Source organism: Amblyraja radiata, chromosome 4, assembly GCF_010909765.2.
Source record: "Amblyraja radiata isolate CabotCenter1 chromosome 4, sAmbRad1.1.pri, whole genome shotgun sequence".
NCBI classification, from domain to species: Eukaryota; Metazoa; Chordata; class Chondrichthyes; order Rajiformes; family Rajidae; genus Amblyraja; species Amblyraja radiata.
In genome coordinates, this window is record NC_045959.1 from 114,152,449 (window position 1) to 114,168,243 (window position 15,795).

The following is a 15,795-nucleotide window of genomic DNA, read 5'->3' on the forward strand; positions in this document are numbered from 1 at the left end:
GCTAGAGGCAGGAAACATGTTCCCGATGTTGGGGGAGTCCAGAACCAGGGGCCACAGTTTAAGCCATTTAGAACGGAGACGAGGAAACACTTTTTCCTCACAGAGTGGTGAGTCTGTGGAATTCTCTGCCTCAGAGGGCGGGTTCTCTGGATGCTTTCAAGAGAGAGCTAGATAGGGCTCTTAAAAATAGCAGAGTCAGGGGATATGGGGAGAAGGCAGGAACGGGGTACTGATTGTGGATGATCAGCCATGATCACATTGAATGGCGGTGCTGGCTCAAAAGGCCAAATGGTCTACTCCTGCACCTATTGTCTATTGAATACCTGTTACCACTCGCACCCATTCCCTGCGCATCAGGCTCATTCTTACAGTCCAATTAATTGATAAACCCACACTTCTTTGGAAGGAAATCCACGCAGTGGCAGGGATAACGTGGTACCCACACAGGCTGCACCTGAGGTCAGTCTCAAACCTGGCTCCAGCAGCTGCACCACCCTAACAAATTGACTAGTTTACTGGAAATTACCGACGGCCTGGTGAGAGCAGCATCTGGTAGGATTAACCATGTCACTCTCATACCTTCTTGTATCCAATGAAAGGTGCTGATTAGTATTTGAATATCAGTACTACTTAAATACTAGATTGCTGTAGGAAGTACAAGGAAGGCATTACAAACGAACAGGTGGAAAATTTTATTGTCTACCCAAATCATCTGCATTGAATTAAAAACTGCAACAAGGGCAGGAATCAAGTTCAGGAATCTTAGATTTTATTCTAACAGCTTTAATTACAGTGCTTGTTTTGTCAAAATGAAAATTGAAACGTATACAAAACATTTGATTAGTAGTGTGTAATGAAAGGATCAACTTCACACCAATAACTCATCCTGCTCAGACCCAAGTATTCACTGCCCCGTCCTCAGCTTCCGCTGGCAGGCTGAGTGCAGTAATTCTATTATCGGATGTTTGGAGAATGGTGTGGGAGAAAAAGGGAATTGGAACTGATGGTCATACAGTATCCTGCACAACAACAAAAATGGAATGACTCATACATGTAGTTTCACACATCGGGAAAAGCAAAGAGGGGGGCAAGGGCATAGGTGCATTCATCGACATTACTACCTGCTATACATCAGCCGAGGGATTAGCTAACACAGCCGGAAAAAAAAAAATACTCCTTTCTCATCTGATCCAACAGTGCCTGCATGCTGTGATCAGTTTACCGTGTTGGTATGGGGTGAGCCACAAGGAAGAAAGTCGACCAGCACATGAGACCAGGATTCAAACAAAACCAAAATTAAATAGGCATTTCAGGTAACCACTCAAGACTTGTTGCTATGATTACCAATTATCTCTTCCCTTTCTGTCTGGCTCTTTCCCCAAATGCAATTCATGATATAAAGCCATGATTTTAACAGTTGTTCCTAGATGATGAAACTCAGTTCTTCACTAAAATAATTTAATCACTCAAATCAGTTTTAACTTATGCCATTTAAGAGTTGGATTTTAAATTATTCAAAAAGGCAACAAAAAAAAAAGTGGATATCAATTTTATTTTATTCTGTATTTCAATTCCAGCCTTCGTGCTTGGGAAAGGGAGATTTGAGTAATTGAGTACAAGAGAATCTGAGCTCGGAAATCTTTGTGTCGGCAGTTTTAAAACCAAAAAACACAAGCAATCCTTCACTGCTGAAATCCCAGCTTTGGGCAATGAGGGAAACAAGCAGAAAAAAAAAAAAAAAAAAGGTCTGATTTAAGTTTTCCCCTCCCTCCATCAAAAGCCATGCCCCAAACTGCAGGAAAGCCTCATTCCAGAGCTGGGAGACCATATCTGTGATGAGACATTGTGCATTGTAATGTCGGGAGTGCATACATCTCCCAATTCCAAGCTGTATTTGTCCCTTTCCAACATTAAATTCTTACAAGTCAGTTTAAACTGTAAGGGAAAACGAAGAACAATCGGGGAGGGGGGGAGGGGAGGGGGTAAATATTGCATAGGAGTAGCAGGAAACTGCCTCGTTACAAAAAGGGACGATATATACACATTTTAAATAAGAAACCACGTTTGTTTTCAAGTCTGCACTTCTCACCCATACAGTACGGTTATTTATAGTTCTAGTGATCAGATGTAATGAAGCAGGTTCCTGGCACCCAATACCACAAATGAAAAAAGAAATGAAGCAGAAAGAAGGGGAACGAGGGAGGGCAGGATAGGAAGAAAGAAAGAAAAGGGACTATTTGGTAGCTTTGAGCTGGTTGGACAACCAGTCCAGTCCTTCATATAGACCGTCACCACTGGTTGCGCACGTTGCCTGGATGTACCAGGTCCTATTGCGGAGGGTGTGCAGGCCCAGTTTGTCAGTGATCTCTGCGGCATTCATCGCGTTAGGCAGATCCTGGGAAGAGAACACACACACACAATTTGACACTCTCACCACCACCGATGTGACATCTTTGAAAGCTAGAGACGGTAGTATATTAGCAGCTAACATTGCTACAAAATGGAGGCACCATGCTGACAGTGAATAGTAAGTTACACTAAAAATAATCTTAAAATATTAAGATTTCAGGCGGGAGGGGCAAGTCACATCTCGTATCATTAAGAAAGGTGGGAAAGAAAATGGGAACCCGAGATCAGTTAGCCTGACACCAGCATGTTTATATATTATACAATTACATACAGTACCCTCCATAATGTTTGGAGAAAGACCCATCATTTATTTATTTGCCTCTACTCCACAATTTGAGATTTGTAATAGAAAAAAAATTACATGTGGTTAAAGTGCATATTGTCAGATTTTAATAAAGGGTATTTGTATACATTTTGGTTTCACCATGTTGAAATTACAGCTGTGTTTATACATAGTTCCCCCCATTTCAGGGCACCATAATGTTTGGGACACATGGCTTCACAGGCGTTTGTAAATGTAACAAAGTTACAGTAAAGATGGCGCCTGCCTGTGGTGACATTTGCAAAGCAGCCCAACAGAAAAGGATTATTTACAGCTTCGATCAAATCACCTGGATCAGGAAAACGGCAGAAATCGGCACCGTATCGGACAAACTGCAAGTGCACTTGAATGCACTAGCGATATCGCGGTCTCCTGCAGACTGTAAACGTTCCCTCGCACGCTGGAAAACACCCGACCCGACGGAGGATCGCAGATACTGTACCTGAAAACTCCGGGATGACCTCCGGAGCAACAGAGCTGACGTCTGCGAGAGAACCCCCGTTCGTAACGGAGCTGGAGATGCCGACTGAAGAAATCCTCGTTCCAGCGCAGGTTCGCAGAAACAGCAGGTATGGTACCTGGAAACATTGTGTCCGGAAATGTGGCCGACAGGCAGGACTTCAGGTCAGACTGAAGCGCAGGGGACTTCGACCCCTTCTCCCTACCATCCTTCTGACCAATGTACAGTCCCTTGAAAATAAAGGGGAGGACCTAAGAGCAAGGCTGCTTTATCAAAGGGAGCTGAGGGAATGCTCTGTTCTGTTTCACAGAGACATGGCTCAACCCCAGCTCCCCAGACTCAGCAGTCCAGCCTGAAGGTTTCTCCATCCATCGCATAGACCGTACACTGGCATCTTGGAAAGGGAGAGGAGGGTGCGTCTGCCTAATGGTCAACTCTGCTTGGTGCTCAGACGTGGCAGTCCTGTCCAACTCCTGCTCTCCACACCTGGCTGTGAAGTGCCATCCCTTCTACCTACCAAGGGAATTCCCCTCCAGCATCCTGACCACGGTCTACATCCCTCCCCAGGCTGACGTCCATCTGGCACTGGAGGAGCTGCACGCCGTGGTCAACATGCACCAGACGGCTTACCACCGTAGCCGGGGACTTCAAAGCAAACCTTAAGAAATCGCTCCCTAATTTCCACCAACATGTCTCCTGTAGCACCAGAGGATCAAACTCCCTAGACCACTGCTATACGACCATCAAGGATGCCTATCGCTCTATCCCTCGCCCTCACTTCGGTAAATTCGACCATACCGCGATGTTGCTTCTTCCAGCCTACAGGCAACAATTGAAGAGCGCACCCCCAGAGGTGAGGACTGTTCAGAGCTGGTCGGGGGGGGGAGGGCTGAGGAACAACTCCAGGACTGTTTGGAGTATGTAGACTGGGCAATGTTCAGGGACTCGGCAACGGACCTGAACGAATACGCCACAGTCGTTACAGATTTCATAAAGAAATCTGTCGAGGACTGCACCCCAACAAAATCCTTCCGAGTGTTTCCCAATCAGAAGCCTTGGATGAACTATGAGATCCGCACTCTTCTGAAGTCCAGACACAGGGCATTCACTTCCAATGATACAATGGTCTACAAGAAGTCCAGATACAACCTTGGTAAGGCCATCAAAAAGGCCAAAAGGGACTTCTGCTCCAAGCTGGAGGATGAGACAGATGTTCGGCAGCTATGGCGGGGCCTGAATGCAATCACCTCCTACAAGGCGAAATCAGGAGGCAGCTCGAATGTCAGCGAAGCATCACTCCCTGACGAGCTCAATGCGTTTTACGCACGCTTTGATAGGGAGAACATTGATGTGCCTTCTCGAGCCCCCCTTCGCTGTGATGGTATTTTGGTCACAGTCACAGAGGTCGACGTCAGAAAATCTTCAGTGGGGTGAACCCTCGGAAAGCGACTGGACCTGATGGTATACTCGGTCGTGTTGTAAAAACCTGTGCAGACCAACTGGCTGGAGTTTTTACGGACATTTTCAACCTCTCACTTCTGAGGTCCCCACCTGCTTTAAAAGGGCATCAATAATACCTGTGCCCAAGAAGAGCAAGGTGACGTGCCTCAATGATTATCGACCAGTGGCACTAACGCCTGTGGTGATGAAGTGCTTTGAGAGGCTGATCATGGCGCAAATCAATTCCTACCTCGACAAAAACCTGGATCCACTGCAGTTCGCTTACCGCCACAACAGATCAACGGTGGATGCGATCTTGCTGGCTCTCTACTCCGCTCTGGACCACTTGGACAACAAAAACTCATATGTCAGGCTGTTATTCATTGACTACAGCTCGAAATTTAATACCATCATCCCCTCCAAGCTGGTTACCAAGCTCTCAGAACTGGGTCTCTGCACATTCCTCTGCAATTGGATCCTTGACTTCCTCATTCACAGACCAGTCTGTTCGTATTGGTGGAAATATGTCAGCCTTGATAACAATCAGCACGGGAGCGTGCTCAGCCCCCTGCTGTACTCACTCTATACTCATGACTGCGTAGCCGATCATAGTGCAAACTCCATTATCAAGTTCGCCGACGACTGTTGTGGGACGTATCACTGATGGAGACGAATCAGAGTATAGAAGTGAGATTGACCAAATGATGCCAGCATAATAACCTGGCTCTCAACACCAGCAAAACCAAGGAACTGATTGTGGACTTTGGAAGGAGTAGGATGGGGACCCACAGTCCCGTTTATATCAACAGGTCAATGGTGGAAAGGCCCAAGAGCTTCAAATTCTTGAGTGTGCATATCTCTGAAGATCTCTCCTGGTCCCAGAACACTGATGCAATTATAAAGAATGCACATCAGCGCCTCTACTTCCTGAGAAGATTACGGAGAGTCGGTATGTCAAGGAGGACTCTCTCGAACTTCTACAGGTGCACAGTAGAGAGCATGCTGACCAGTTGCATCGCAGCTTGGTTCGGCAACTCGAGCGCCCAGGAGCGGAAAAGACTACAAAAAGTAGTAAACATTGCCCAGTCCATCATCGGCTCTGACCTCCCTACCATCGAGGGGATCTATCGCAGTCGCTGCCTCAAAAAGACTGGCAGCATCATCAATGACTCACACCATCCTGGCCACACACTCATCTATCCACTGCCTTCAGGTGGAAGGTACAGGAGCCTGAAATCTGCAAAATCCAGGTTCAGGAACAGCTGCTTCCCCTCAGTCATCAGACTATTAAACTCAAACAAAAATCTGAACTTTAATAGCCTTATCTGGTTATTTATGTGGATACATATATTTATTCAATGGTATATGGACACACTGATCTGTTCTGTATTTATTTATGGCTACAATATTCTGTTATGCTGAAGCAAAGCAAGAATTTCATTGTCCTATCAGGGACACACGACAATAAACTCTCTTGAATCTTGCTCAGGTGTGTTTAATTGCCGCCTTAATGCAGGTATAAGAGTGCTCTCAGCACCTAGTCTTTCCATCACCTTTGGAAACTTTTATTGCTGTTAATCAACTCGAGGACCAAAGGTACCAATGAAAGTCAAAGAAGCCATTATGAGACTGAGAAAATAGAAAGGCTTACCAAAATCAACTGTTTGGAACATCATTAAGAAGAAAGCAAGCACTGGTGAGCTTACTAATTGCAAAGGGACTGGCAGGCCAAGGAAGACCTCCACAGCTCATGATGGAAGAAATCTCTCTAAAATAAAGAAAAATCCCCAAACACCTGTCCGACAGATCAGAAGCCCTCTTCAGGTGTGGATTTGTCAATGACCACTGCCTGCAGAAATGAACAGAAATACAGAGGCTACACTGCAGGATGCAAACCACTGGTTAGCCGAAAAATAGGATGGCCAGGTTACAGTTTACCAAGTACTTAAAAGGGGAACCACAGTCCTGGAAAAAAGGTCTGGTGGACAGATGAGACGAAGATTAACTTATATCAGAGTGATGGACAGAGCAAAGTATGGAGGAGAGAAAGAACTGCCCAAGATCCAAAGCAAACCACTTCATCTGTGAAACACGGTGGTGGGGGTGTTATGGCCTGGTCATGTAACGCTGCTGAAGGTACTGGCCCACTTATCTTCATTAATGATACAACTACTGATGCTAATAGCATAATGAATTTTGAAGTGTATAGACACCTATCTGCTCAAGTTCAAACAAATGCCTCAAAACTCATTGGCCGTCGGTTCATTCTACAGCAATACAATGATCCCAAACATACTGCTAAAGCAACAAATGAGTTTTTTTAAAGCAAAAAAAAAAAAAGGCCAATTCTTGAGTGGCCAAGTCAATCACCCGATCTGAACCCAATTGAGCATGCCTTTTTTATGCTGAAGAGAAAACTGAAGGGGACTAGCCCCCAAAACAAGCATAAGCTAAAGGTGGCTGCAATACAGGCCTGGTAGAGCATCACCAGAGAAGATACTCAGCAACTGGTGATGTCCATGAATCGCAGACTTCAAGCAGTCATTGCATGCAAAGGGTATGCAACAAAATACTAAAAATGACTACTTTCATTTACATGACATTGCCGTGTCCCAAACATTATGGAGCCCTGAAATGGTGGGACTATGAACACTGCTGTAATTTCTACATGGTGAAACCAAAATGTATAAAAATGGCCTTTATTAAAACCTGACAATGTGCACTTTAACCACGTGTGATTTTTTCTATTACAGGTATCAAATTCTGGAGTACATAGGCAAATAAATAAATGACGAGTCTGTCCCAAACATTATGGAGGCCACTATATTATTATTACAATATATATTAACGATTTAGACGAGGTAATTAAATGTAACATCTCTAAGTTGCGAATGACACAAAGCTGGGTGGCAGTGTGAGCTGTGAGGAAGTTGCTATGAGGCTGCAGGGTGACTTGGATAGGTTTGGTGAATGGGCAGAAGCATGGCAGATGCAGTATAATCTGGATAAATGTGAGGTTATCCACTTTGGTGGCAAGAACAGGAAGGAAGATTATTATCTGAATGGTGTCTGATTAGAAGGGGAGGTGCAACGAGAGCTGGGTGTGCTTGTACATCAGTCACTGAAAGCAAGCATGCAGATACGGCAGAGTGTTGGCTCGGTGTTGGGGCCGCAACTGTTTACCATATATATTAATGATTTGGAAGAGGGAATTAGGAGCAACACTAGCAAGTTTGCGGATGACACAAAGCTGGGTGGCAGTGTGAACTGTGAAGAGGATGTTAGGAGGTTGCAGGGTGACCTGGACAGGTTGAGTGAGTGGGCAGATGTGTAGCAGATGCAGTATAATATAGATAAATGTGAGGTTATCCACTTTGGCTAGGTAAGGGGGAGGTACAGCGAGACCTGGGTGTCCTCCTACACCAGTCACTGCAAGTTGGCGTGCAGGTACAGCAGGCAGTGAAGAAAGCTAATGGAATGTTCGCCTTCATAACAAGAGGATTTCAGTATAGGAGTAAAGAGGTTCTTCTGCAGTTGTATCGGGCTCTGGTGAGACCACATCTGGAGTATTGTGTACAGTTTTGGTCTCCTAATTTGAGGAAGGACATCCTTGTGATTGAGGCAGAGCAGCGTAGGTTCACGAGATTGATCCCTGCGATTGCGGGACTGTCATATGAGGAAAGATTGAAAAGACTAGGCTTGTATTCACTGGAGTTTAGAAGGATGAGGGGGATCTTATAGAAACATATATCATTATAAAAGGACTGGACAAGCTAGATGCAGGAAAATGTTCCCAATGTTGGGCGAGTCCAGAACCAAGGGCCACAGTTAGAATAAAGGGGAAGCCATTTAAGACTGTGGTGAGAAAAAACGTTTTACCCAAAGAGTTGTGAATTTGTGGAATTCCCTGCCACAGAGGGCAGTGGGGGCCAAGTCACTGGATGGATTTAAGATAGAGTTAGAAAGAGCTCTAGGGGCTAGTGGAATCAAGGGATATGGGGAGAAGGCAGGCACGGGTTATTGATTGGGGACGATCAGCCATGATCACAATGAATGGAGGTGCTGGCTCGAAGGGCCGAATGGCCTCCTCCTGCACCTATTTTCTATGTTTCTATGGATCTTATAGAAACATATAAAATTCTTAGAAGATTGGACAGGGTAGATGCAGGAAAAAATTTCCCAATGTTGGGAGAGTCCAGAACCAGGGGTCACAGTTTAGGAATAAGGGGTAGGTCATTTAGGACTGAGATGAGGAAAAACGTTTTCACCCGGAGTTGTAAATCTGCGGAATTCTCTGCCACAGAAGGCAATTCACTGGATGTTTTCAAGAGAGTTAGATTTAGCTCTTAGAGCTAAGGGAATCAAGGGATATGGGGGAAAAGCAGGATCGGGGTACTGATTTTGGATGATCAGCCATGATCATATTGAATTGCGGTGCTGGCTCAAATGGCCCACTCCTGCACCTATCTTCTATGATAGTAGGAAAAAAACAAGAATTCAACGAAAAAAAAAATTTACATTTGGGAGAATCAATATGGATTTATGAAAGGGAAAATTAAAGACTTTCAGGTGAGAGAGGTAAAGATTAAAGGAGACATGCAGGGAATGTTTTTTTGGGGGGGGTTGGTGGTGAAGGCAGATATGAGAGTTTGATTTAGTTTAGTTTATTGTTATGTGTATTGGGGTACAGTGAAAAGCTTTAGTTGTGTGCTAATCAGCCAGCGGCAAGACAATACATGATTACAATTGAGCCATGCACAATGTACATACACGATAAAGGGAATAACTTGAATAAATAGTGCATGATAAAGCCAGTGAAGTCAGAGCAAAGATAGTCCGACGGTCACTAATGAGGTAGACAGTAGTTCAGGATTGCTCTCAGGTTGTGGTAGGATAATTCAGTTGCCTGATAACAGCTGGGAAGAAACTGTCCCTGAATCAGGTGTGCATTTTCACATTTCTATACCGTTTACCCGACGGGAGATGGGAGAAGAGGGAGTGGCCGGGGTGCGACTGGTCCTTGATAATGCTGCTGGCCTTGCCGAGGAAGTGAGAGGTAGAAATGGAGTCAATGGAAGGGAGGTTCGTTTGTATGATGGTCTAGGCTGCGTCCACAATTCACGGCAATTTCTTGCGGTCTTGGATGGAGCTGTTCAAAAACCATGCTGTGATGCATCCCAGTAAAATGCTTTATACAGCAGTGGTATTTAAGAGACTAGATGGGCACATGGATATAGATTATGTGCAGGCAGATAAGGGGTTACACTTTAAGGCAGATATGATAGTGGCATTTAAGAGGCTTTTAGATAGGCACAGAGATACGCAGGGAATGGAGGGATATGCATTACGTGCAGGCAGAGGAGACTCGGATATCGTGGTATCCTGTTTAGCACGGACATTGGGGGTTGAAGGGCTTGTCCCGTGCTGTGCTATTTTATGTTCTAAAAACATGCCACAATAGTGGAAGACGTTAGAAAGAAAGAATTGCAGATGCAGGTTTATTCCAAAGGTGCACACAAAGTGCTGGAGTGACTTAGCGGGTTAGGCTGCTTTACCGGAGGAAAGGATGTGTGACGTTTCGGGTTGGGACCGCTCATCACACTCAATAATGGAATAAGTTTATAATTCAGTTTGGATTTGGGATATCCGCAATGTCTCTACTATATCCAAATTAAACTGGATGGTAAATCTTTGTAGTTTAGTTTAGAGATACAGCGTGGAAACTGGGTCTTCGGCCCACAGAGTGCGCCAACGAGCAATCCCTGCACACTAACAGTATCTTTGTTCACAGATGCTGCCCAGTAGGTTAAGGGTTGTGACGATGCCATTCATTTTCCTACTTACTGCTATTTGCTCACCTGTTTGTTTGCGAAAAGTAGCAACACAGCGTCTCGGAGCTCATCCTCAGCGAGCATTCTCATCAATTCCTCCTTTGCTTCATTCACTCTCTCCCTGTCATTACTGTCAACCACAAAAATCAAACCTGGAACCCAGCAACAAGAGGATGTGACAAGAATACAAACTTTTACATCTGTCATAGTATTAACCCACTGTACAGAGTCGTTATGAGATCTGTCCAAATGACTATTCAATACCATGATATAATTGACCATTTAAACAATGACAGGAACATCTCAGCTAAAATGTAGTGGTACTGTATCCATGCAGCTTGAATTCACTGGTCTTTTCATGAAACACGTACAATCCCAATAGGTAGGTTGTTCTATGAAGAAACTAGTATCCATTACGAAACACCAGGGAATTGTTTTAAAGAGGGAAACAGGTGGACATCAGAACCCTGTGAATGGTGGGCGAGGGATTCAAGAACGCCCTGTTTGAAGATGGCTACTATTGTGCTTGACAGAGACAGATTGATAGATCAATAGATTGTTCCTAGAAAGTCAATATGGATTCAGAACAAATAGATCAACATCACTTGCAATACTACAATTAACTGAAGACATCACAAACGCCATTGATAATAAATTATATGCAGCTGGGATATTCATTGACATAAAAAAAGCATTTGATACAATTAATCATGATATTTTATTTAAAAAATTGGAGAGGTATGGAATTAGAGGAATAGTACTGGACTGGATTAAAAGCTACTTAAGTAACAGGCAACAGTTTGTAAATCTGGGTAGTCATAATTCTACATGCTTGGACATTGTGTGTGGTGTACCACAGGGGTCAGTGCTGGGCCCAAAATTATTTATCATGTACATAAATGATATTTGCAATGTGTCCGATGTCTTGAGGCTGGTTTTGTTTGCAGATACAAATATTTTTTGTTCTGGGGAAAATTTAAAACAGCTATTGGATAAAATAATAAAAGAAATGTGTAAATTGAAAATATGGTTTGATAGGAATAAAATTTCATTAAATCTGAGTAAAACTAAAATAATGTTATTTGGTAATTGTAGAATAAATACACTAGTAAGTATAAAGATAAATGGGGTGGAAGTTGAAAGAGTGCATGAAAATAAATTTCTTGGGGTTATAATTGACGATAAAATAAGCTGGAAATCACATATTAAACATGTAAAATTAAAATTGTCAAAAAGTATCTCTATTATACAAAGCCAAGCAAGCTCTGGATTACAAATCACTCCGTATTCTTTATTGTTCATTAATTTTACCCTACTTAAATTATTGTGCAGAAGTCTGGGGTAATAACTATAAAAATTCGATACACTCGTTAACCATGATGCAAAAAAGAGCAATTCGTATTATCCATAATGCTAAGTATCTGGGTCATACGAATCCATTATTTTTAGAGTCAAAATTATTAAAATTAGAAGATTTGGTTACATTCAAAACAGCTCAGATAATGTTTAGGGCCAAAAATAAAAATTTACCTGGAAACATTCAAAAATTATTTAACGAGCGTGTGGGGGGTTACAATTTAAGAGGAATATTTAACTTTAAGAAACAAAAAGTCCGTACGACTAGAAAAACCTTTTGTATTTCGGTTTGTGGAGTAGGAGTGTGGAATAAATTGAACGGGGAATTAAAGCAATGCACAAACATGAATCATTTTAAAATGATATATAAAAAAATAATTTTCAAGGGGTACAGGGATGGAGGGGATGGTTGACAAGTGGGGGTTAATGTTTATCTATTGCTTTACTATTGTTTACTTATGTTTGGGTACTTCAGATATGAAGTTTGTATGTGCATGTTGTATGTATATATATGTATGTAGGTATTATGGGAAATTGCCTAGGGTAGTATTATTATTAGTAATTAATTGATTTTTAAATATGGTAGAAGTGTTGGGGAAAAGGGGTGAGATTTAATAAGTTATTCTTCTTCTCACTCCTTTTCGAGCTTGTACAGACACAGAGTTGGACATTGGAACTTTGCTTTTGTTCTTTTCATTGCTTTGTAAATATTGATTGTAATGTCCAATTGTTTGATAATTTCGATTTTGTTACTATTAATGTCTTTAATGTCTTTACTTGTTCGGAATAAATAAATAAATAAATAACAGTCAGCATGCAGTGTAGGGAGCCATTGGTACCCATTTCAAAACTGAACTTGGTCTGTTAGTCATTGGAAATAGGCAATTTGGCCCAATTTGTCCATGCTGACCAAGATGCATTGCCAACACTAGTCAATCCCATTTGCCCGTATTTACATGTGACAATAAACTAAACTCAAGTTTCTGTTGTTTACTTGTCAATAAGCTGGATCAATGATTCCTGAACATCAATATCCATTATTGACACATGGTAAGCACCAAAAACAATCTTGAAAACACAAGGAAGCAGCTTATGAACATATCCAGGCTGGTATCTTCAGGTTTCAGTTAATTGTTCAGTATAAGATTACATCCCAAATTGAATTTAAAACAGAATGATTAATTTGGTTCGATTCTGGAGCACAATGGATTTTTTTCTAAAACCAGTGGGTGAAAGCTGAATGTTCCAGACACTTATGTGGGAGAAACTGCAGATGCTGGTTTACACTGAAGATGGACACAAAAAGCTTGAATGGGAGGCATTTCGGATCTGAAGAAGGGTCTCGACCCAAAATGTCACCTACTTCTTTTCTCCAGAGATGCTGTCTGACCCGCTGAGTTACTCCAGCTTTTTGTGTCTATCATCTGTTCCAGACACTTGCCAGGTTTATTTGACATTGATCGCTGACCTTGACAATTGAATGCCTTGGAGGATAATTCCCAGGATGGCATAGACTTAACTATTAGAGAATGATCACTGGGAGCTTTTGTGCTGATTATGCAGTAGCAATAATAGAGGGAGTGCCATCATCAGTGTTTTCAGGTGCTTTCTCACAGTAGCTGAAGAACAGCTCATGAGTTGGTTTGGTTACCATCCACTGAAACACAATGGACATGATATGCACTGTTTGACAACCCCAAATAAATGCAGGGAGTAGCATCAACCATACACAACACCTTCTTTGACCTGAAGCCTTTGATTTTGTCAACTAGGAAGGACAATGGGATCATCCTCAACTTTGACTGCCCAGACTCACCTCTCTGCCATTTTTTGTTTACTTCACAGTAGCATGCGAGCCATAATCCTAACCAGACAAATGCAATCTCTAAGGTAGACACAAAATGCTGGAGTAACTCAGCGGGACAGGCAGCATCTCTGGAGAGAAGGAATGGGTGACGTTTCGGGTCAAGACCCTTCTTCAGACTGATTGGGAGAGAGTTAAAGTGTTTAGCAACCAGGACATCAGGTAGGTTTATGCGGACCGAGCGGAGGTGTTCAGCAAAACGAATGCTGAGCCTGCGCTTGGTCTCGCCGATATACAAGAGTCCACACCTGGAACAGCGGACACAGTAGATGAGGTTGGAGGAGGTGCAAGTGAACCTCTGCCTCACCTGAAAGGACTGTCGGGGTTCTTGGACGGAGACGAAGGACAGATGTTGCATCTCCTGCGGTTGCAGGGGAAAGTACCTGGGAGGGGGTGGTTTGGGGGACGAGTTGACCAGGGAGCTATGGAGGGAACAGTCTCTGCGGAAAGGGATGGAGATGGGAAGATGTGGTTAGCAGTGGGATCCTGTTGGAGGTGGCGAAAATGTCGGAGGATTTTCTGAACACTTTAACTCCTCCTCCCATTCCCACACTGACCTTTCTGTCCTGGGCCTCCTCCATTGCCAGTAAGGCCCAGCGCAAATTGGAGCACCTCATATTTCGCTTGAGTAGCTTGCACCCCAGCAGTATGAACATGGGCACTGGCGAGATCACACCTGGAGTATTGTGTGCATTTTTGATCTCCTAATTTGAGGAAGGACATTCTTGCTATTGAGGGAGTGCAGCGTAGGTTCACGAGGTTAATTCCCGCGACAGCGGGATTATCATATGATGAAAGAATGGAGCGACTCTATCTCTATGCAGATTGATGTCAAATGTGGGTGTCTTGTTGCCCGATGTATTTACCACCTTATCTCAACTCATAGCCTACCAAGCAGTATTAGTTTGCTGTAGCTATCCAGTCAGCTGAAAGATTATACATTACAATTAAGCTGTCAACAGTGTACAGGTACAGGGTAAATGGGAATATCGTTTAGTGTTAAGATAAGGCAGAGTAAGGTCTAATTAAAAATAGTCCAGAGGTTGATAGGAGGTCAGGACCATTCTCTAGGACGGTTTAGTTGCTTTATAAAAGCTGGGATGGGAATGTCTCTGAATCCGGAAGAATGCGTTTTCACACTTCTGTATCTCTTGGGGGGGGGGGGGGCAGTTCCATGGGCTTCTGACTTAGATTCCTTGTAGCAGATACCTTGAGGCCTGGGGACATACCATTATATCATCTCCACAAACCCCTCAAATCCACTGGAAGAACAAGCAATCCGGGTGCGACCCCAGCCTCTGATGCAGTCTGCATGTTTTTCTGTGAATGTTTGGATTTCCTCCAGGTGCACTGGTCTCCTCCCACATCCCAAAGGTGTGCCGGTTTGTAGGTTAATTGGCCTCTAAATTGACCCTAGTGTGTAGGGAGTGGACGAGAGAGCAGGATAACATAGAACTAGTGTGAATTAATCGACAATACATAGAACTAGTGTGAATGGGTTATTGATGGTTGTGTATATTGACCTAGCAGGCTGTGTGGCTAGGAAGGATCGGGCCTGTAGTGGGAGCCATGGAGCCCGGCCCCAGCCCGGACTGGATGATAGAGGGAGCCTGCAAAGGCAGACCAAGGGCACAGGCCAGTAAGAGAGTGAAGCTTCCACACTCTCAAGGTCGGCTGCGGGAGTAGCCCAGGGGCACAAAGGCTGAAGGTGGCCAGGCAAAGAGAGGGACGATGGTTTGCTGGACGATCCAGATTAAGGCAACCACTGGAGGCCCTGGGGTACGCCTGGATTGGGCGCTGCTCCAGAAGACAGAGCGCGCGGACTGGACTTTGAAAATGACACTAAAACCTGGTGACTCTTGTATGCACTTATACACATTTGGGAATTGTGCTCAGGTATGGCAATACTTTATGAACTGCATGGGATTTTTTTTTTTACTGTAAGTCTGTACATCTAATAATGAATCATTGGAATCTGTGGCCCTTGCTTGTATAAAGCGGAAAAGCATTCCGCTCCGACAATATTTTTCACAAAGAGTGTGGTGGGTATATGGAACAATCTGGCAAAGGATGTAGTTGAGGCAGGTTCTATAGCAGCATTTAAAAGACTCTT

The 15,795-nt window shown here is 43.6% G+C and overlaps 1 protein-coding gene across 1 annotated transcript in view; it reads right to left on the bottom strand.

The window, feature by feature from the left end:
* Nucleotides 1-676: 676 nt before the first annotated feature.
* arf1 (ADP ribosylation factor 1) overlaps nt 677-15,795 on the bottom strand; it is a 40,614-nt gene continuing 25,495 nt past the window's right edge. The window contains exons 4-5 of the mRNA XM_033020281.1: nt 10,490-10,614; nt 677-2,395 (exon numbers count right to left, since the gene is read on the bottom strand). Coding sequence (XP_032876172.1) covers nt 2,234-2,395; nt 10,490-10,614 — 287 coding nt within the window. The 3' untranslated portion in view covers nt 677-2,233. The remainder of the gene's footprint in view (nt 2,396-10,489; nt 10,615-15,795) is intronic.